We start from the raw sequence: 24,044 nt of genomic DNA, 5'->3' as shown, positions 1-24,044 counted from the left end.
GTTTTAGAGCAACTGGGCCTTGTGACCACCCGCAAGCAGCGAAAGGCGGTTTACGTCTGCAATGCTGATTGAACCTAAGCAATGACGCACATCCAACCTTTCCCACACGGAATTGTGGTCACATCTGCCTTTATATATAATTGCATGTGTTGACTGACCCTAACTTGTTAATTTCCTACTTATAGATAGAAATTAAAATGCGTTTAGAATACAAACCTATTCACATGTATACATACATATTGAGAATTAGGTAATGGAAAAGAGAGCAAATTAGGAGACTTCTGGGTAGTTGAAATCAACTCAATTTCCTTGTATAAGTAAAATTTCTCAAGATCACTCTAATATACTAAAGAATGTCAAGGCATAATTTATAAATATGTACTATGATGCCAATTTTTTTTGGGTAAACTATCAAACTATATTTTATTTTACCGGTTGGAGTCTAAATCCCCAGCAAGCGCACGTACAATATACTATATTTCGTTTCCTCAATTTTATTTATTATCTTGTTAGTGGGAAACCGTAGCAAGACGCATGCATTAATTCAAGTAACCAAGAATATATATAGCTAGTTGTGAGTCATGCCACGTATATACATATAATATACACATTATTTGTTCAACTTGTTAATAATGTACTTGTAATAATGTAATTGAGCACACTTGCGTAGGCCTCCGTGCCAACACCCAGGCACCAAGACTACCAACAACTAATCAAATGTATATATATATATATATATGCTTATTTCTGGCCCAAAATTTCTCCTATTAATAGAAGAAATCAAAACTAAGTACATCTTTTTTTAAAAAAAAAAATGTTTAAAGGCCTCGAAATAATATTTTTGATTCGATAAATTAATGATATAAAAATAAGAGTGCTATATATAAAAAGAGGCTTCCCTTTCCATCTGCCTAAATTTCTAGGTTCTATGTATGGTGTTGTAATATATTTCGCCTAGCTAGTGAGGAGGCGGCTTCTTCATCATATAATATAATTGATCAGACATACTATGTATATTTGAAAGATAAAAATGTAACCGGATTCTTATTTGCATATTCTGTTCAAATAATTGATGGATAACAAAATTTTTTAAATATCTTGAGTCAAACGCAATAAAGTCTTTATTAAATTTGTGAATTATGAGCCAAGAAGATAGGCAAATTGACTTCCAATTGTGAGCAAAAACAAAAAAAAATTCTAATAATACGTACCGTGTATAGGTATTACCTGAACTCAGGGGCACATATATAGATAGATGCATGTAGAACTAGCCAGCACCTACTTGTTTACAATACAATTTTCTGCTTTTTTAAAATAAAATAAAATTATAAAAACTTTTCTTTATTGTCAAAATTTTGATTCAAAGATATTTATGTAGCTTAATAATTACCATAATTCCACACATTGACTAATTCTAATTAAAACAAACTCCCCCATTAGTTTTTTTTTTAAAAAAATAATTGATTTGTATTATTTCGAGGTCTTTAAACATTTTTTTTTGCAAGATTTAGTTCATTTAAGTGTCGGGTAGGACCATTCGGGCATTCATTAATGAAATTGAAATTGATCGTGCAAAACCAATTTATATATACCTACACATCTTACATTAATGTCTAATTTCAAATTGGAGTCATTTGATTACTGTGAATAATTCACATCATTTTTATTTCAAAGATTTTTTCATTACTTATAAAGTGTTAATTAATTATATATGTGTGTGTGTCTTTACCAATTATTGGTGATCGAATCATGTTTAAACTATGTCACTTGTTGTAGGATTATAATATTGCATAAATTTGACCCGATAATTAAATTTATGGTTCGACTATATATGGTGTCAATTGATACCATAGCATTTTATTTTTTTCAACACAAGATAAAACTAACAAATGAAACCAATAACGTATGGTTTTCTTTTTTCCTTTTTTTTTTAAAACTGTGGCGGCGGTTAATGCATGAGGCAGCAGATAATTAAGTCAATTATAATTATACAAAATGTTGTATAAAATCCATTTGTTGCCCGTTACGCACAATTGCACGCTTCGAGTATTTATTTTTTATGGTTACTAATTAGTTGACGACTCTATATTTTAATGTTGTAAAAATCTCTTTGCCGCATGCAATATAGGAGTACCAGTTATCAATTTAATTAATAGAATATTATACGTACAATTATAATTAAAATAAAAAAATATTAGGAGGTGGTAAAGTTGACTATATTTTCGTATATATACAATTAATAGACACGAGTAACAACTTATCGGTCAACTTTCTTCTTAAAACCACATTTTTTTAATACAATAAACACAAAATTAAATCATAAGCATGCATGCATCGAATATGAACCGAACCAAAATATTGTTTAATTATTTTCTATAATATGTATATATGTTATATTATGTTGAAGGCATGATCGAGGAATCACTTGAGGCAGGTCGGTTTTGAAACATAGGGAGGGTAATATACTAATTAATTAATATCTTCCTACGCCTAGTGTGGTGCTTACTACTTATAAATACCAATCAAGCATTTACCCTTCTTACTTCACATTTTTCTTCATTCCAATATGAATTCAGCCTCCTAATTCATATTTGTTTTCTCGACCTCTTCCCTTTTTGTTTTATTCAAGCAGAAGGAGGTGATCGATCCGCCGCCGCCGCCGTAGTGAAACATGGGAGGTCTTAGCCTTGAAGAAATAAAGAATGAGACTGTTGATCTGGTAATCAAACATATCCATATATATATATCTTTGATTTATATATGCACTTTAATACATGAATGAAACATTAATATTTGTAGCTAGTTATTTTGATTTATGAACGTCGTTTTGAGATATGTCTTTGTCGGATACGACATAAGCCATGTTTTAAATTCTATAACACGTTCGATGTCATAAATTGAAATTGAACTATATATAAAAGTTGATGATTATAACTCATCTGGCATCGAGGTCCTAAATTTGAACTGAAGTCTCGGTTTGAGAGATTATTTTAATAAGCTCATTCCGTTTGAACAAACAAAGAGATCTAAAGAAAGAAAGATCAATATTGTACTCAGAATTAACATATATATATACTCGAGAATTTATTTCCTGTTTGAGATAATCCAAGCTTGTTGCTTTGTAATTTTCTCGTATATAGATTATTTTCGTTGATAAAAATATTCACGACCCCGAACACACGTACACATATAAAATATACGCATAATTTCTAGCATGTGTACTGTATATGTATTATCTTTATAAAAAAAATTGAGAAGTCCCAGATTAATATTGATTTTAAGTATTTACAAAACTAGTTACCATCATTTTTTTGGGGATTAAATATCTAGATTAGTTGAGATTATAATCTGAAATAATATGTGTGATGTTTAACAAATAATAAGCGTGCAATTGTTGTTATTAATGGGGGTTGGCACCTCATTAACTGAATATTGACCAAACCTTAATGTTTGACTATAGGGCTCGTAGTTATAAAATCTAATAATAGACTAACTTTTACGTTCTAGTGGTATTTATTACGAATTTATCATAACTTGTTATGTTTAACTTTAAAATATATAGTGAAATACAATAAATTAAATATCAGAGGTAAAAACAACTATTTATTTTTAGTTACTAATTAAAAAAAATATTTTATTTCCCTTGATTTATTGAAATACGTCCATTAATTTCTCTTATAAATATTTATGCATGCAATTATCTATACAGTTAATTAATTTTAATTTAAAATTAGAAATAGTTAAATTAAAAAAAAGAAGAGGGACACGTGCCAACTAAAATGAAGAAATAATGTACAAACAGGAAAAAGTTCCGATCGAGGAAGTGTTTCAGCAGCTGAAATGCGGGCGTGAGGGGCTGAGTTCCGATGAAGGAGCCAACAGGATCCAAATTTTTGGACCCAACAAGTTGGAAGAAAAGAAGGTTCAATTTCTTTTGATCATATATCGCATGCAAGATTAATTTTGAGAGCTTAATTAATTAATTAATTAATTATGGTTAATTTGTGGATGCTGCAGGAAAACAAAATACTAAAGTTTCTTGGGTTCATGTGGAATCCCTTATCATGGGTCATGGAAGCCGCAGCTCTGATGGCTATTGTGCTCGCCAATGGCAACGGACAGCCCCCCGATTGGCAAGACTTTGTGGGCATCATTTGTTTGCTCGTTATTAATTCGACCATAAGTTTCATCGAAGAAAACAACGCTGGAAACGCTGCTGCAGCTCTCATGGCCGGTCTTGCTCCCAAAACTAAGGTATCTGCAGCTTCCCACTCCCAAGTATATATTGATTAATTTCTGCTTTAACAATGCTTGTTTGATGGTAATATAATAGGTTCTCAGAGATGGCAGATGGAGTGAGCAAGAAGCAGCCATTCTAGTTCCTGGAGACATTATAAGCATTAAACTCGGAGATATAATCCCTGCTGATGCACGTCTTCTTGAAGGTGACCCTTTGAAAGTTGACCAATCGGCCCTCACCGGCGAGTCGCTCCCCGTCACCAAGCATCCTTACGACGAAATCTTCTCCGGTTCCACTTGCAAACAAGGCGAGATTGAGGCGGTTGTCATAGCCACGGGCGTGCACACCTTCTTTGGCAAAGCAGCACATCTTGTGGACAGTACTCATCAAGTCGGCCACTTCCAGAAAGTACTCACTGCAATAGGGAACTTCTGTATTTGCTCCATAGCCGTTGGCATGCTTGCTGAGATAATAGTCATGTACCCGATTCAACACAGGCCGTATAGGCAGGGGATTGATAATCTGCTCGTTCTTTTGATCGGAGGGATTCCGATTGCTATGCCTACGGTTTTGTCTGTGACTATGGCTATCGGATCCCACAAGCTGTCACAACAAGGTGCTATTACGAAGAGAATGACTGCCATTGAAGAACTGGCCGGGATGGATGTCCTCTGTAGTGATAAAACCGGCACTCTAACACTCAATAAGCTGACTGTTGACAAGAGCTTGATCGAGGTCTTCGCAAAGGGAGCCGATCCAGATCATGTGTTGCTTCTTGCTGCAAGGGCGTCTAGAACCGAAAATCAAGATGCCATTGATTGTGCCATAGTAGGCACACTTTCTGATCCCAAGGAGGTACCCGAATATCGCATGTAGCTAGCGTATAATAAATCAGGTTCCTGCATAACCAGTAGTGTACTAATATGACTTGCATTTGATTTTAGGCAAGGGCTGGCATCAGAGAGGTTCATTTCTTTCCCTTCAACCCTGTGGACAAGAGGACGGCTTTGACTTACATTGATTCAAATGGGAATTGGCATAGAGCTAGCAAAGGCGCCCCCGAACAAGTACCCTTTCATTTTCTCAATCTCCTTGACACCCCTGCTTCGTAGCCTACACACACTGATAATATATGTAATGTGCTTTCTCTTGGTTTGAATGAATCAGATTTTGACTCTGTGTAACTGCAAGGAAGACTTCAAGAAAAAGGTTCACTCTGTTATTAATAAGTTTGCTGAACGTGGACTTCGGTCATTGGCTGTTGCTAGACAGGTTTACATAAAAAAATTTGACAGATCTTTTAAGTATATATAATAAAAAAAAATTGTTGTTGAGGTAAATGTTTCATGTTCTTAGGAAGTTCCAGAGAAATCTAAGGAAAGCCCTGGTTCTCCATGGCAATTTGTTGGACTTCTATCCCTATTCGATCCTCCTAGACACGACAGTGCAGAGACGATTCGTAGAGCTTTGCATCTTGGTGTGAATGTGAAAATGATTACAGGTAAGTAAATGTTTCACCGCCTTTGACGATTTGGTGTAACTTTAGATGCCCCATTTCATATATGTGTTATTGAATTCCAGGTGATCAACTGGCCATTGCTAAGGAGACTGGGCGTAGGCTTGGAATGGGAGTTAACATGTATCCGTCAGCTTCTTTACTAGGCCAACATAAAGATGAGTCTATAGCTGGCCTTCCCGTGGAAGAACTTATTGAGAAAGCTGACGGATTTGCTGGAGTTTTCCCTGGTACGTCGGCATTCAGTTTCTGAGACACGATCTTTACACTGAAACAGGAAACTCATACCTTTCTTGTTGGCAATCAGAACACAAATACGAAATTGTTAAGAAGTTGCAAGAGAGTAAGCACATTGTGGGAATGACTGGAGATGGAGTTAATGATGCCCCTGCTCTAAAGAAAGCAGACATTGGAATAGCTGTTGCTGATGCTACTGATGCAGCTAGAGGTGCTTCTGATATCGTGTTGACTGAACCGGGGCTTAGTGTTATTATCAGTGCCGTGCTGACGAGTAGAGCTATTTTTCAGAGAATGAAGAATTACACTGTTAGTTTATCTTTTACAACTAGACTTTTTGGTCCCAAAAAAATTGCAACTTTTCATATGTTTGTGTTTTTTTTTTCTCCCACAGATTTATGCAGTTTCCATCACCATCCGTATTGTGGTAAGTTAAATTTGGGATTTGCAAAAACATAAAAACTGTTGCAATATGGCATTTGATGGCACAATTTCTTGTCCATTCTTTCATGTTCTTTAGTTTCAATCCACAGTTTGGCTTCATGCTTATTGCTTTGATCTGGAAGTTTGATTTCTCTCCATTCATGGTTTTGATCATTGCCATTCTCAATGATGGTGAGATTAGAGCTTTTCGAGTTCGTTATTTCATTATTTATCTGCAACCTTTCTGGAAATGTTTTACTGACCAATCATTAAATGAATATTAAGGTACAATCATGACAATTTCGAAGGATAGAGTGAAGCCGTCTCCATTGCCAGATAGCTGGAAACTCAAAGAAATCTTTGCCACAGGCGTAGTACTCGGAGGCTACCTTGCAATGATGACTGTTATATTCTTCTGGTTGATGCACAAAACGAGGTTCTTCCCGGTAAAGTTTGCTCCATCTATTTGTTATAGGTATGCAGAAGTAATTTGTGATCAATACGATTCCTAAGACCATGATACCAAATGCAGGAAAAGTTTGGAGTAAAAGACATCAGTGACAATAAAAATGAAATGATGGCTGCTCTTTACTTGCAAGTCAGTATCGTCAGCCAGGCCCTCATATTCGTTACCAGATCACGAAGCTGGTCCTATGCTGAACGCCCTGGTCTCCTGCTGATGAGCGCTTTTGTGATCGCCCAGGCGGTATTATAAATTTTCACTTCTTTTTCACATCCTTAGAGCTGGAAATCCATTCAACAAAAGGTGCTGGTATTGAGTCACTTGTGTTGTGTAGGTTGCAACTCTACTAGCTGTATATGCTAACTGGGGTTTTGCAAGAATAAAAGGCTGCGGCTGGGGATGGGCCGGAGTGATCTGGATTTATAGTGCGGTCTTCTACGTGCCACTAGACTTCATCAAATTCTCTATCCGTTACATCTTGAGTGGGAATGCTTGGAAGAACTTGTATGAAAACAAGGTATGCTAAAACTTCCATGTTCTTACAGCTAGCCAACACGGTGGTGCGCGATTTGTCCTAATCTTTTCCGATGAAACAGACTGCTTTTACTACCAAAAAAGATTATGGGAAAGAGGAAAGAGAAGCTCAATGGGCTCTGGCTCAGAGAACTTTACATGGACTACAACCACAAGAATCCTCTAATGTATTCCATGAGAAGAACAACTATAGAGAACTGTCGGAGATAGCAGAACAAGCGAAAAGGAGAGCTGAGATTGCAAGGTAATTAAATGCAAATTTTGCTTCTGGCCAATCTTAAGTTAAAATTTTATCGGTGAATGAAGTTTGTAACTTGAAACAAAAAACATGTTTAGGCTTCGGGAGCTGCACACTTTGAAGGGCCATGTTGAGTCAGTGGTGAAGCTTAAGGGGCTTGACATCGAAACCATCCAGCAGCACTATACCGTCTAAGAAGATGGAAGTTGTTTCTGAGCATAAACACATGATGGCTGGAAATTAAAAGCAAGCTGGATACCATAATTTAGAGAACATAATTTTACCAGAAATATGTTGTACTTCTTTCTCATGTACTTCATGAGAATGGCTCCCTAAGGAGCCTTTGGCGTTATGTATGGCACACATGTATAATAAGACACTCTATTTTCGCGTGCTTATACAGTCGAAATATTTATGTAAGCCTGATCATTTTGGTTAGTTAAGGATTTTTTTTAAAAAAAATCGGAATAATGAATTATTTAAAAATTATAAATATAGATAAAGATATAATTGAATTTTATAATTAAGGCGAGATTAAAGTTTTTTTTTTTTGCTTTTTTTTACGTTAATGATTTTTCTATATTTTTTATTAAGAAGAATAATGAACTATTTAAAGAGTTTAAAATTTGGGCAAAGATGTGACGGAATTTTAAAATATAAGTAAAGATAAAATTTAAGATGTTTTAAAATAATGAGGATTTGAGAGTATTCGGGTAAAATTAATTAGGTTTTCACTAAATTAATTATAACTTAGTTTGTACAATAGGTAGAGTTTTAATTAAATAATATCTTTTTATTGCATGTGTTGCGTGCTTACACAGATATAATAATTATCCATACTTAAATTTTTTATTTTTAAATTAATGATTTTTTAAATATTTTTTTAATTAAAAGTGATATGTAAAAATTTAAAAATATAGATATATAAAGATAAATAAACACTTTTTTATAAATTTAAAAGATTTTTGAATGTGGATAAGATATACTTTAGGTTTAGATAAGTTAGAAATTTACTAAAATAGGGTTTTATGATATTTTTAATTAAATAATAGTTTAAGACTTTTGTAATTTGATAGGGCTATTTTCGGTATTTAAAATCTTTGCACCAAAGACATCAAAAACAGTTTGTTTATGGATCTAATATTTATAATATAGTAAGGCTGCGTTTACTTATGTTGATATGATTGTGAAGATATAATTTATTAGGTGATTATTAAACTAATTAGATATGATATAGAGTATTATGGATAAATAATAATTTGTTTACTATGATTGATTACGATTGTAATTAGAATTGTGATTAAACAAAAATTCACAATTTTACCCTTTAAATATAATAGAAATGATTAAAAATAAGGGTATATTGGGAGTTTTCTAACTTTCTTTCCATTTATACAAGCCATAGATTATTTATCCTTAATGAAATTGAGGATTAAAAATCATGCTCAAATCTAATTATTAACGAGCTATTGAGTTTAGGATTTTTTGTAAATTTTTAAGTAAACATGGGATGAATTAGTATTAATAGTCTTATCACATGATAATCACCCCAAGTAAATGCAACCTAAGTATAGATTAGCTAGTCGTTGCACATGTTATGTATATGTCATCCATAAAAAAAAAAATAGGTTAAATGTTTTTTTTATTAAAATTAAAATTTATCAATATTTTTAAGTTGAAATGATAGAATGGATTTTTGAAACTAAAATAATAGAATATAATTGGTAGCATGGAAAGATATTTGCTAGTAAAACATAAATATATAGAAGAATAATTTTTAGTTTGACAAGACATTAGAGAAACGAAAAATTATACCATGAGTCCATGACCAGATTTGTTAGTGTATGGTGTTCTTGTGGTGTTAAGAAAGCAGATTATGCACGTGTATGTTTCATAAAACAAATTAGATAATTAAGTTGTGCTTTTTTAATTTGAAAATGAAAGTTATAAATTTTTAAATTGAAATGGTATAATAAAAAATAAAATTTAGTATATCTATTGGATAACTAGAGGGTGTTTTGGGAATTAAAAACAGATTCACCACCATATAAAAGTTAGGGTATTTTAGAGAAACGAAAAATTATACCATGATTTAATATGATAGTATATGGTGCTCTGTGGTATTAATACTAGCGAATTATACACACACGATCGATGCGTGTGTTTCATAAAAAAATATAGATAATGAAGTTGTATTTTTTTTTATAAAAAATGAAAATGAAAGTTCTAAAATTTTAAACTGAAATGGCAGAATAGAAAATTAAATGTAAATAAAAATTTAGTTTATTCATTAGATAATTAGATGGTGTTTTAGAAATTAAAAAGGCTTCACTGCCATACGAAAGTTAGAGTTCGTTTGAACAATTATTTTGAAAACGTTTTTAATATTTATAAGTGAAAAAATTAAAATATGTGTTTAGACAATATTTTTTTAAAATATTTGAAAAATATTCCTAAAAACGTATTTTACAAGTATAGTTGTTTAAAAAAAAACGATTGAGATGTGTTTTTTTTATATTTTTAGAATTGAATGTCAATTATGGAAATCAAAACATATTACTTTTGAGTAGGTGTCATCTCACAAATCTTTATTCGTGAGACGGATCAATCCTACTCATATTTACAATTAAAAAAGAGTAACACTCCTGTGATACAATCTCATTCGTGAGACGGGTCAACCCTATCCATATTTATAATAATAAGTATTACTTTTGACATCTACATAAAAAATAAAAGTAATACTTTTGACATAAAATATAATATTTTTTAATGGATAATCTATATAAGAGACTCATCTCAAAAAAATAACCCTTGAGACCGTCTCATAGGATTTTTTGCCATAAAAAAAATAACTTTTACATAAAAAGTAATATTTTTTTTATAGATGATCCAAATAAGAGATTTGTCTCATAAAAATGATTCGTGATACCGTCTACATGAGTTTTTGCGATTACTTTTTTACTCTAAAAGTATTTTTATAGAATATTTTTTTTCTAACACATACTTCTTGTTAAAATAAATTTTAAAATATTTTATAATTTTTTTTAAGAAAAACATTGTTACAAAATGTTTTATAAGTATTTGTCCAAACGTATGATTAGTGAGTAAAGAAACTTTAACTTTACTAAATAATAATACAAATTAATAGATGATAAGATATCATGCATGTGATTGAGTTTCTCATGTTCAACTCTTGGGAGAAAATATACCTTCTTAATTATGACCGAAAAGATCGTCTGAGTAAATACTTTCAAATAGTTCATAATATTAATTGGAACCTGATTTTTTTTTTTTTTTTCAATAAATTTAATATGTTGCAACAGATTAAATCAAAACTAGATAAACAGTGTCTTCGTTATGTGAAATAATGCTTTTGTAAGAAATATATAATAAAATAGAGTTGCATTTTACTTAAAATTAATATAAGAAAAATTTCCATTAAAAGTTATCAAATATATACTTCATGATATTCTAAGCACGGTACGTAATTTTTCAAAACATAATAATCTCCAGTCAATCGATTTTATTTATGTAAAAAAATTTGATGAAAGTATGTTTTAGTAAAAAAAAAAACAATTCTATTTATGGGTTTTTGGATTTAAAAAATTGTAGAAAACCAAAGAAATATTTAAAAGTCGAAAATTTAGGTGAAATCGAATGGGATTACTTTTCTATCGAGTCATGAAATAGTAATTATTAAAGTTAGATACTTGAAAATATTGACGACTAGAGTAATCATAGTACAAACATTAAAAATGTGTATGTTACAAATTATAATTATAAGTGATTCGATGCAGGCTTTATGTATAATCTTTTTTGTGATAATTTTAAGTTAAATAGATTAATTGATTCTATTTTAAAGTTTTGTATTAATTTGTAGGAAAAATTACTTTTTTGATTATGTTTGTCTCTTTGCGATTTCAATCCTTTATATTTTCAGATTTCAGTTTTAGTAAGCTATTTTTAATTTTTTTTAGCAATTTTAGTCCTTTTTTCGACGTGGCGTTGACGTGACATCAATTAAGTGCTTATGTGGAGCTAGGGATGTCAACGGGGCAGGTCTGGGTCGGGTTTGGCTAAACCCAGGACCAGCCCTGCGAACCCGACGGGTTCAATCCGGGTTAGACCCGTTGGACCTGCCATAAATTAAATAATTTTAAATTTATTAAAATAAAAAAATAAAATTTTAAAAATTAACAAAAATCATTAAATTTAATTTCAAAAATAGATTTATAATATTTAAGACAAAAAAGAAATTATTCTTACAAGTTTAAATTTATTAACTTGTAATTAATTAATATTTATTAGCTAAAAAACATTATAATGATTTATTTTTATACTAAACATATCATAATAAAATAAAGTCATTTCAATCCAATAATATTACACATTCAAATTATGGATAAAATATTAATTATTTAGTATAATAATATAATTATATATTATTAATATTACATATATATTTTATATTTATATATATAAATGAATATTTTAAATTTATATATATATAATACTTTGGCGGGGCGGGTTCGGGCGGGTTTGGCCAAGCCCGAGACCCGCCCCGGACCCGCTTGTGGACCCGCTTTGACGGGTCTAGACCCGCCCCGTCGGGGCGGGTTTGATACGGACCCGCCCCATTGCCATCCGTATGTGGAGTTGACGTGTATAGTGTCACGTTAGCATTTTCGAATAAAAATGACCGAAATTACTAAAAATCAGAACATGCAAGACTAAAACTGAAATATAAAAACATAGAGTACCAAAATTATAAAATGACAAACATAAATGACCAAATTTGCAGTTTTTCCTTAATTTATATTGATTTAAAATAATAAGATTAAAAAATTATAAAAAGATAATGAGACTAAAAATAAATAATAAATTAATTTATAAAATATCAACCCAACCCACATTTATAATAAAACGTAATATTTTTAACATCAATTTCTCAAAATTGACACGTGAGATCGTCTCACAAAAATTTTTGTCTTTCAATTTTGAGTGATATGATTATTTAATTTAAAATTTTAAACAAAGACAAAGAAATATTTTATTAGGATAATATAATGGATATAGATGAGATCAAAATTACTAAAATAGGTTTAATAATATTTTGAATCAAATAAAAATTGAATAATTTGTAATTTGTGAAAAAGGATACTTGAGCGAAAATAAAATAATTCAGCATGATATAATAATATATCTGAAAAACAGTTGTCAGATCAATGAGTTACACATTTAGCAGTTACAAAACTTGAACTCAACTGAAATCCGGTACTCGATTACTCCATAGATATACATATACATAAACTCAAACTTGCACTACAAGAATCAGTGACGCCGGAGATGTCATCGGAGTCGTCATCTTCTCAGAAGCCGTCGTCTTCTCAGAAGCCGCCGTCTGAGAAGGCTGCGTTTGAGGTCCGAACGGGTGCCGGTGGCCTCAAAAAAGTCATCCTCTCGAACTCTAGCGGCTATTCCGCCGAGGTTTAATTTATCCCGGCCCCTTTTCGATATAATAATCACTATATATTCTTTAATTTGTTGCAAAAGTTGTAGAATATTTCTTGATGAAGTTGGTTTCTGCGATATGGCATGCATGCAAGTGTTGTAATTATGTTCGTGACATGCATATGTGTTCTTTAGTTGTGAAATCTTGTTTGAAATTTGCATCGGCAGGTTGTCACCAAATTAATATGATTGAAGAATTCTAGATATTTGCAGTTTCTCTTTAATTAAATTTTGTCATTAATTAATGTTATTTATATTTTTATCTATCTGTAGGTTAGTCTGTATGGAGGTCAAGTAACATCATGGAAGAATAAGCGTGGGGAGGAGTTTCTTTTCCTTAGTAGTAAGGTTTATTCATCTAACTTAATCTTTTTGTACGTCCAATGCATGTTGGTTTTGTTTTGAATTACTTCTAGTCTAGCTAGCTATTGAGTGATTTCAGTTCAATTTGCTAGCTACTTGATATGTGTTATTAATTGCTTGATATATATATGATATTGTGGGATATTTGATATCTGCAACATGGTTGAGTTCATTTTTTCTAGTCTTTTGCTTCCCTGTATGGCTGTACAGCACAAATTGGCTGAAATCATTTGTATCTTTTCAGTCAGTTTACAAACCTCCAAAGCCGATTCGTGGAGGCATCCCTCTTTGCTTTCCGCAGGTCTCATTAATCCTCAACTTTGTTTGCTTTCCACTAGTAATTAATAATCATGGCCCTCATAAAGAAAAATTTTATGGATCTTCAGTTTTCAAACAATGGACCCCTTTGGAAGCATGGATTTGCTAGAATCAGGTTTTGGCACATTGACCCCGCCCCCCCTCCGTTACCAACAAATCCCTTCGATACGTTTGTTGATTTGATACTCTGCCCCAACGATTTGCTCCCGCCCGAGAAGAAAATCTGGCCACATAGGTAGACTTGAGAGGTTCTTCTATTGACAAAGAACTAATTACTCCTTTTCAGATGTAATCGTGAAAGCTTATTTGGTCATGTTACGCAGTTTTGAGTTTCGCTTAAGGGTTGCTTTGATGCAAACTGGAGAACTGCTGTTGACATCTCGTATCAGAAATAGCAACACTGATGGAAAGCCTTTTACATTTTCATTTGCTTATCATACATACTTCTCTGTTACGGATATCGGGTAATGCATGAAATTTCAAAGCTTTTCTTTTCTCTTCTCTCTGTTCTTATTTGCCTAACTAGTGTTGATTTGATATGAAGCAGTCACAAGATGTTAGTACTGATGTTTTAAACATTCCAAATCACTTAATATTCATATGTATATATCTTTGCAAAACCATGTTACGTACGTAAATTTGAGCGTATTATAAACTTTTCCGGCCTTAACCACGACATTCCCTCTTTTCAGTGATGTACGCGTTGAAGGATTGGAAACAATGCATTATCTTGATAATTTGAAGAACGAGGAACGATTTACTGAACAAGCGGATGCAATCACTTTCGAATCTGAAGTAAATTTAGGAGATCAATGCTGATTTTAACATGTTCTTCGTTCTTGTTTTTGGTTAAGCAACTAACCACTGTCATGAACATCAGGTGGACAAGGTATATCTCAGCACACCAACAAAGATTGCCATTATGGACCATGCAAAGAGGCAAACTTATGTCCTTCAAAAAGAAGGTCTGCCTGATACTAGTAAGTTTGAGATATCTGTCACTGCTGTCTATATTTTTTTACAAAAAATGCAGACGTACGCCCGCTGTGCAACTAGTTGATTGGAAACAATGACCTCTCCGAGTTGGTAGTTTGAGATATCTCTTTGAAATTCTTTATTTTGTAATGACAGTGCTTGATAATCATTCTTGCAGCGGTCTGGAACCCTTGGGATAAAAAGGCGAAGACATTGGGAGACTTCGGATACAAAGAATATATGAAAATGCTGTGTGTCTCATCAGCAGCTGTGGAAAATCCCATCACCTTGAAGCCAGGTGAAGAGTGGAAAGGAAGGCAGAAACTTTCTGTCGCGTATTCGAGTTATTGCAGTGGGTCGCCTTGATCCTCAGAGAATCAGACTAGGCAACATAATTGGATACGCTCGATTTAACATGTTACAGGTACTGAGTTGCAAGAGTAGTCTGATCACCACCAATCTTTACTCTCGTGAAATATAATCTAATCTAACTATTCCATATCTCTAAGTCATGGTCTCGTATGCGTCCAAATACTAACTCACGTGGTAGACTGTAAAGTATTGGTTTTGCTGATAAAGCAACAGTTTTTTATTTTTGAAGTATCTGAGCTAGAGGCTTGATATGTTGGTGCAGGAGGAGATACATAGAAATACTTGGATGTACAGGGGTGTCCCAACAACTTGCAAGGGAATAGTACAAATTTTACTACACTTGTAAACAAATTAGTTTACTCTTACCTGCCTGAGTTCATGCCTCAGGTAGTGTTTGCGAATGCTTCTAGCCCAAACACTACCTTGGTAGCTAGATAGAAATAACATGGCGATTTTTGAGTTTTGAAATGTTTGCATTAATGCATATCTCAGTTACTTTGGAATGTCTAGCTAGATTCTCCATTAGAAATTGGTTCTGATGAGATCTTGGTTGCAAGGTCATCAACAGGTCATGTTTTTTTGCAAGCTGGGAAAGTTGGTATCTTGACACGAATTCGGGGGTAAGATAAGAAGCTTATATCGATGGGTTCCCAGGTCGATTTTTTCGTTTCTGCATCTGCGTGTTCACGTTAAATGTCATAAAAGCTATGGATCCATGGCCATAAAAGATGAACCTTGACGTGCCAAATATTAGTTTTTTTCTATATTTAAGATTTTATTCAAGTCCAAGAATCATGGCTTTGCAGATCTATATCCACATGCGTTTTGAAATCAAATGATATTGTCAAGAATATAGGAATATTTATTTCATTTTGAATGAGGCCAAGTAATGGAATCTTTAAATACCAAACTAAAGATCTCAGATAGTTTGAACAACTATTTATGATACATACTTCATTTCATTACACAGTATCCTGTTTTAGAAAAAAAAAATGTGATAATTTGCATAATCAAACAAAATAATTGTTACGTTTCCGAACCTAGAAGCTTGTTTTGATGTCAGAACTCAACTACAGCAGCCTATATTTAATCAACTTTAATCACAGCTAAAAATTTTTTTTTAAAAAAATATCAAATTTTAATGTCTCTGAATATCTATCCTAGTCTAGGCATGGAAACAATCATCTTCTATTCAAACTCAAATCTTGAAGCAACCAATGTGGCTGCCCATTTTCTTGATTTAAGCTTGCAGCACTTGGTTCCCCATATGCTTCATCTTCACCTGTATTAATTCTAGACAAAGAACCGCTTTCTTCGACAGGATTTGACCCATCGAAATCAAGAAACTGTGGGTTGCATTGCTGCCGATGCCTTGTCGATTTCTTTCCCCCCGTGCAATGGCCTATACTCAGTGTTAATTCGACTTCAAGATCATCTTCTACCTCGATCTTTTTCACGTCGTTTTGCTCATTATCTGGATGGAGTTGGTGGTCAAATCTGATCGGCATTAATCTCGAGCTCTCACCAGAGCAGCTAGTACCACCTAGTTCTGTAACTGGATCGTCTCTTTTAAACAAAGTCGTGAAACTTTGTGATATGATGGATTCGTTTCTTCTCCAAGATTGCTCGTTTCTCAGTTCGTGCATGAGCATCTTTTGGAGATCATACAGCCTGTGGAGCTCTTTAACCTGCATATATACATATATAAAGACACCAGCTTATAAACATAGATCTGATGTGTTCTTATGTACATATATATCAACATAATATACATATATAAATGGTATGTACCTGTTGTTTGAAGATTTGTTCATGTGTCAGCATCGTCTTCTTCATGGACTCTATCACCTGTGACTGTGAACGCTCCATATAATATATATCCTGCAACTTTCAACTTTGGTATTCATGCCTGTAAATCAATTGAACTAGTTATAAGTTACAAATCTTGAATGAAAAATCAATCAACTATGATATAATTTGTACGTACCTTAAGTCGAAAATGGGATTCATCCAAGTAGATCATCGTATATGTATATATGATCAATCCAAGAAAATTAATGTAGCTGTAAACTAAGCATGCACAAAAGCAAAGCAAAGCAATGTAATTAATCCAAATGGAGTGGCCACGTTGAGTTCGGAGAGAACAGAGTTGGAATTTCACCAGCAATATCTTACCAGGCCAAATCCCGCAACTTTTCTTTCTTGGAGAAACAAACAAATCAAATCAAATCAAATTAAATTAATTAATCTATATATAATTAATTGTGCGTAATAAAATAAGTAAGGTTGACAGCTAATGGCATGTGTTGAAAGTAGAATATGGTAGCTGTTGATTGTTAAAATAACATATATTATGTAATTTTGTTGTTTAGTTTAATTTGTGACATTGTATTTAGGAAGATCAAATTTGAGAGATCGAGGCCCCACAAATAATTAAGCTAGCTTTTGGTTCAATTTATTTTTTTTTTGGACGAGATTTATATAAAAAAATAATTAAGCTTTTGGGAGGAGGCCGGAACTTAGACATAAAATTAAATATTAAAAAAATTAAACGAGGATAAGAGTTAAGACAATCATGGAAATCGTCCATGTTCACGAATTATCTATTTATTTTTAAACAAAAACGATTCACTTTACACATGGAATAGTTTATTGCATGATAATTTAATGAGTATCATCGTGATTGATACATAATTTTATTTAAATAATGTAAATATATGTTAAGGAGCCCATGCATCGTTTTCTTAAAAATCAAATCACAGATATCAGCCATTCCCCGTCAAAACTCTTTTATATATCTAATTATATAATATATTATAGTTTAATTAACTAATTTTCAATTAATTGGTGAAATTTGAAATGAAATTATGATTATATTATAAATTAATTACCAACAAAATCAAAATTATTAAACAACTTACTCATTTTATATGGTCTTTTTTTAGTCATTAAAAACAATCTTATTTACCAAAATGATACTCGCTATCTTTGTTTGTATTTAATTTAATTTTTAGATTAGATAATTTTTTTTTGAAATATTTAGATTAAATCATTATCATTCTTAAATTTTTGAATATCTAAATCATAGTGTGAGATCTAAAAATAACATGAAAATTAATCACATAAAAAATTTATGTATATGTCCGCATCCCATGCAAGGGACGCTAGTGTATATATATATATATTGAAGAACACTTGATTTTCATTGATTAAGTTATTTTTTAAAAAAAATTATATAAATAAGTAGTTCTTTATTTATTCTTTAAAGTTTACATCAATTTATTAAATTAATTATTCCCTACGGTGTATGTTTTTTTTAATAATAAAAAAAATGTAGTCATCATCTTACATGTATATTTCAACATATAAAAGAATGCCATTTTAAAAAAGAAAAAGAAGTAGTGGGTCATTGACAATTTGACATAATTTAATCTTAATTATTCTAACAAACTCGATCGACAATATATAGTAATTGTATACTTTTCTAGATTTGTATTAAAAAATTTCCTGATCTTTCCCATATCTTATATTGAGATGTTCCACTTCCACCCCGTACTCTTCCACATGGTTGATTTATTTATGAGAGAATTTTTAAAATGGCCTTCTACAAGTATCTATAATTAATTTTGGCCTTAATTTAGCTATTTTTTCAAATTAGCCTTTTAATCATTCCAAGTTACAAATTTATCCCTTAAACCCTATTATCACTTGCTATCACCGATTTATCATTCTTATTTTTTTCTCTTTGCTGCCACCAACAAAACGTTAAATCCAAGATACGAAATCTCATGTTTTGTGGTTTTGATTTTTTATTTATTCTTATATTTTATTTTAGTGTATTGAAAAAGTCACAAATTTCATTATATTATCTTCTCCCTCTCCCAGACTCTCACCGCCAACCATCAAATCAAATCAAGGGAGGTAATCTCTTTTTCTTTTTGCATCATTTTTTATGTGTTTTTTATATCATGTTTTAATGTATTGAAAATTCATGATGAATATCAAATTATATAATTTTTTATGAAATATTGATAAGTATATCACACAAAGCTAATTGTTAGAGTAATGTTATCTACGTGCAGTAATTAGTAATTGGAGAGTAGAGACTGATACATTGATTATTGATATAGTTGTGGGGTTCGGCTCTAATACGGTGTTGAATCATATGCATATTGTGAAAAATATTGTGTTAATTTAAAATACATTTTAAACAATATTTTTACGAGCCAATTTTTTTTTTCTTCCAAATATAGTGTTGTAAATCTCTCTTAATTTATTGAGTGAGTTATAGTAATAGAATCTACTAATTTAGAACATGTTTAAAAGGATATTTTAGGATTTTAAATTTATGGAAGGCTATACTGCAAAATATTTGATGAACAAGGCTATTTTTAAAAATATGGTTTGGAAGTAGGCTAGAATCCTTAAATTCTCTTTATTTATTTACTGATTTTTTTTTTGGATTATAAAAAAAATCCTGGGTATATTTCGATATTATATGAGGTAGGAATCTATTATGTTAGGAATTAGGATATATAGAATATGATGATATATTTATTTTTGGATTCATAATGTGAGCATTATAAATAATGATTATATTGACAATATTGTTTACACGAATTAAAAATCTAATTTTAAAAATCATTAATATTTATAAATATATTTTATCTATGTGTTTTTTTAAAAAAATTATACGTTAAAAATTTCTTGACTTGATGACATTGTCTCTCTTATTTAAGATAGATGTGCCTCGATATTGGGTCATCTATGATCTTAGGATAGAATGAGAATATTTAATTTTTGAACATAATCTTTCTTAATTCTATTCGACTTGAAACTTTGTTTATCTATTTTTTTTTTCTTTTTTAACTTTTAGAAGCCTAAATAAATTGTTTCAAACGAAGAAAACAATCCTCAAACTAAAAGCTAAAAACATAGTCCAGTAGAGGAACAACTTGAGACGAGATGTAGTTTCCCATGTTGCGTTTGATTTATGAATTTATATATGCAGGAAATTCAACATAAAAATGTTTTTTGAAATTTATCCAGGAAAAATAAAAGGCAAAATCCCACAACTCAAATGGAATATAACTTAGAAAGATGTGAAATTAATAGATCATACATATATGATAAGTGATATACTATTTACGCATAATGTTTACAATCAATTTTCTCCTAAAAAAAAAAAAGCATTACGGAGTCCAAAATAATTAAATTTATCCAATTAAAAAAAAGAGTTCACGTGTTACAAATGAAACAAATTCAATTCCAATCTTTTGGGAGTTAACAACCTCAAAACTTTAAATAATCTCCAAATAAATGCATGTTATAAACGGTAAATTAGATCTTACATGTACAAACTACGTTATCGATAAATATGGGACGAAAACTTCAAACATTGGATGCACCATTTCATTCACTGATATAAGTACATGGGAAAGTTCGAATTTGATTCAAGCAACTTAATTATCTTGCATGTCATTCTGTTTCGGGTTTGAAATGGTCTCCAATCAAATTTATCCATCTCATAACTATCTGCACCTGAAGACATCTCCATAGTTTCTAATTTACCGTTTATAACCAGAGCCAGAGCCATCTCCAGAAATTTGGAGTACCTAGGCTAATTGTTAAAGAAATATTTTATATAATTTTTTATTAAATAAAAATATTACATTCGGGCTAAAAATTAAATGAAACATATATATCATTCATGTCTAATTTAATAAACCAATATGCTACGTTTTATTAAATTATAAAAAATGATATTTATAAGTTAAAATCTAATAACAAAATATCCACACTCTCCGCACTTTTTGTTGCACAAAATTATCAACTAAATAATCGTAATCAAGTTTAGCTATCATATTTTTTTTTTTCAATAGACAATATGATCAGTTACAATATTATAGAAACTCGAAAACCAAATAACTAAAAAATAAAAACAACCACGACAAATATACTGAGAAAATCATGTTTAATAAAAAATATGTCACGCTAATTGATCCAATTTGAGTAACCTAACTCACCTGAGTAGAACAATTTAACGAAGATAAAAAAGGTTTTTTTTACCATAATAAATGATCAAATTGGGTTAATTGAAAAGCGATTGATCAAATCAAGAAGGAAACATAAATGAATATCGTTTATATAAGAAGGAAACATAAAACATAAAATTGATAATTTTCACCATAATAAATGAATATCGTTTAGCTGCCACTTGCCAAAATAAATTTGAGTAACACTTCTTTGAGACAGTCTCATTGTGAGACGGATCAAACCTATCTATATTTATAATTATATGTAATATTTTTGGCATAAAATATAATAATTTTCATTAAATAACCTATATAAAAAACCCGTCTCAAACAATGACCCTTGAAACCATCTGAGTTTTTGCAAATAAAATTTTACCTATAATAGTTAGATGCTGCTGGCTGCCCCGGTACGGCGTCGTCTCCAACGTTCTCTATTCTTGTATGTCACAAAAACCCTAATTGGTACCCAAAAAAACCCTAGGCGAGTACAGCAACAGCAGCTACCTCCTCAATGAAGAAGAGACCCCGAGAACCCAAACCCCTACTACCTGCCCTTGCATCCGCCGGTGGCCCTGCCTTAATCAAGTATTTGGCGTCATGCAACACCACCGTCAGATCTCAATCCCTCCGCCTTATCCAATCTTGGCTGGCATCTCAACCCCACCAACTCTCCGAATCTGACATCAAGAAGCTATGGAAGGGCCTCTTTTACTGCATCTGGCACGCTGACAAAACACCAAACCAGGTCGCACTAATTGACAAGCTTACTTCTTTGTTTTTATCGCTCCAACCCTCGTTTTCGTTGGAATTTTTCCGTGGGTTTTTACTTACTCTTCGCCGCGAGTGGTCTGGCATAGACCGCTTGAGGCTGGACAAGTTTTACTTGCTGATACGCCGCTTCGTGAGGGCGTTGTTTGAGTTGATGAGATTGAGAAAATGGGATTGCGAGCTTTTGGGGAAATACTTGAGGGTTTTGGAGGATGATGGGTTCTTGGCGGAGGATAAGTTGCAGGGGAATGGGGTGAATTATCAAGTGGCGTCTGTGTATTTGGAGGAGTTGAAGGGGATTAAGTTTCCGGTGACGCAGGAGATGGTTGATTTGATTTTGAGGCCTTTTTTTGCAGTTATGATGAGAAGTAAGGATAGAATTTTGTTGGGGAAAGTGAAAAGTTGTGTGTTTGATGAATTAGTGAATGTAGGAAAGGGGTTGTTGGAGAAGAAGAGGAAGGGAGTTTCTTGCAAGGAGGATGAAGAGGATGTGTTGGGTGTGGTTGCTCTGAGGATGGGATTATCAGGGAGGTTGTATGAGATTGGTTCATCAGTAGAGTGTGTTCAGGGGAATAGGAAGGTGGTTTTGGGGTTGCATGAAGACTATCTGAAATTGGAGAAGGAGTTTGAATTGTCAGGGATCGAAATTATGATACCCGAATTCACTAGTGTTAGTGATGGTGATGGTGGTGATGATGATGATGATGATGATGATAAGGTACCTCAGTTGATTCCAACTAGCTATAATAGTAAAGTTAATGGTGAATTGAGGGAACCAGACAGGGTTGAGGATTCACAAGACGATAGGGTTCACTCTAATGCTAGAATCCCGAAGAAGAGTAAGAAGGCTGGAAAAGGGGTGAATGGAAATGACAAGAAGGCTAAAGGGAAGAAGAACAAAAGGAAGAAAAGAGAAGAAGACACTTCTGGTAATATGGAGAAGAGTAGTGATATTACTGCTTTTGAGGATAATCTGATTGATAACTTGGAAACTGATGAGCCAGCAATTAATATGGATGAATCTGTGATAGCAAATCTTCAGAAAGAATTTGAGAAAATTGCGGCTGAAGCTGGTTTTGATGGTGATGAGTATTCAGGTCTGTCTGATACTCCCCTTGTTTCAGCAGAACATAGTATGCATGCAAGAAAGAGGAGAAAAAGATCAAAAAGTGTAGAGGGTCAAGGGTCTGGTCAATCAAATGAGGCTGGAGATGCAGAAGCTGATGCTTCTGCGAAGAGTGTGGGGAAGAGTGCCAAGAAAGTTAGATTTGCCATGAAGAATAACTTGGTGTGGAAGCCACATAACCCATTACCTCCAGAAAGCTTGAGATTACCTCCATCTGTTACTCCAAGGGGTAGTGCATTAAAGAAGGGGGTCCCTCCTGGGCCCATTATAGAGACTCCTCCTCCCAAAGAGAAGGCAAAGAGGAAGAAAATCCAGAAGGTATTCAGGAGTGCCACACCGGCGATAAAAGGGAAAAAAATGCGGACTCGTTCTGTTTGATGGCAATTTAGATTGGAGAGGATCATGTTGGGTTGATTTTCTTTTTCCTTGATTTTAATCTATGTTGGCTTGAGGATTAAAACGGATTAGGTTTTTGTGATACTCTTGTGTTTGTATTCTTTAATTCTGTGATTCTTCTTATACAGACTACCACCTAGACAATTCATTAGACCCCAAGTCTGGTGTTGATGAATTATTCTCTATTTTTGAAAATTTTACTCCATTTGATAAGAAACCAGCAGTAGATTGATGTGTCCATTGAAACAAAGTTCCAGAAAAATGCCCAACTGGATTTTACAATTTGCATGCTTCCACATGCATGTTTTTCTTTCTTTTTTTTTTTAGTCCTGATTTTATCAGCTAGCTATATGTTTGGTTATCTTCTTCTTGTTGATTGAGCTCCAAGTCTGTCAAAAGAGCACGAATTGTGTCCTTGAACCGTTTGAACAAGTTTTATTGTTCCAAAAATCTTAGTTTTCAGTAGAAAAAAGTAAAAAACCTATGGCTGGCTGTTAACTTTCACCCAACACGGGTTTTGGGAGCTACA

General features: G+C 32.5%; 3 protein-coding genes and 1 pseudogene across 3 annotated transcripts; 3 read left to right on the top strand and 1 right to left on the bottom strand.

Moving 5' to 3' along the window:
• The first annotated feature begins 2,560 nt into the window (after positions 1-2,560).
• On the top strand, positions 2,561-8,049 carry LOC140881857 (plasma membrane ATPase 4-like). The gene is made up of 16 exons (XM_073287487.1): positions 2,561-2,719; positions 3,803-3,922; positions 4,018-4,254; positions 4,334-5,095; positions 5,185-5,307; positions 5,408-5,512; positions 5,597-5,741; positions 5,822-5,986; positions 6,064-6,302; positions 6,388-6,420; positions 6,527-6,608; positions 6,702-6,862; positions 6,949-7,122; positions 7,214-7,396; positions 7,476-7,657; positions 7,750-8,049. Exons 1-16 carry the CDS (start codon positions 2,672-2,674, stop codon positions 7,844-7,846), a joined length of 2,856 nt encoding a protein of 951 aa, XP_073143588.1. The 5' UTR covers positions 2,561-2,671; the 3' UTR covers positions 7,847-8,049.
• Positions 8,050-12,997: 4,948 nt separating this feature from the next.
• On the top strand, positions 12,998-15,814 carry LOC140878194 (putative glucose-6-phosphate 1-epimerase; annotated as a pseudogene).
• A 557-nt stretch (positions 15,815-16,371) lies between these two features.
• Positions 16,372-17,210, bottom strand: LOC140878193 (uncharacterized). The gene is made up of 3 exons (XM_073281805.1): positions 17,178-17,210; positions 16,982-17,099; positions 16,372-16,878 (listed from the first exon to the last, which is right to left on the bottom strand). Exons 2-3 carry the CDS (start codon positions 17,057-17,059, stop codon positions 16,372-16,374), a joined length of 585 nt encoding a protein of 194 aa, XP_073137906.1. The 5' UTR covers positions 17,060-17,099; positions 17,178-17,210.
• Positions 17,211-21,645: 4,435 nt separating this feature from the next.
• LOC140882291 (uncharacterized) lies at positions 21,646-23,753 on the top strand. Its single transcript, XM_073288216.1, has one exon. It carries the CDS (start codon positions 21,737-21,739, stop codon positions 23,495-23,497), a length of 1,761 nt encoding a protein of 586 aa, XP_073144317.1. The 5' UTR covers positions 21,646-21,736; the 3' UTR covers positions 23,498-23,753.
• The last annotated feature ends 291 nt before the right edge of the window (positions 23,754-24,044 follow it).

This window comes from Henckelia pumila, chromosome 2, assembly GCF_033568475.1.
Source record: "Henckelia pumila isolate YLH828 chromosome 2, ASM3356847v2, whole genome shotgun sequence".
Taxonomy (NCBI): Eukaryota; Viridiplantae; Streptophyta; class Magnoliopsida; order Lamiales; family Gesneriaceae; genus Henckelia; species Henckelia pumila.
Note: the sequence above shows the minus strand (reverse complement) of the source record. Positions and strands in the feature narration are given on the sequence as shown.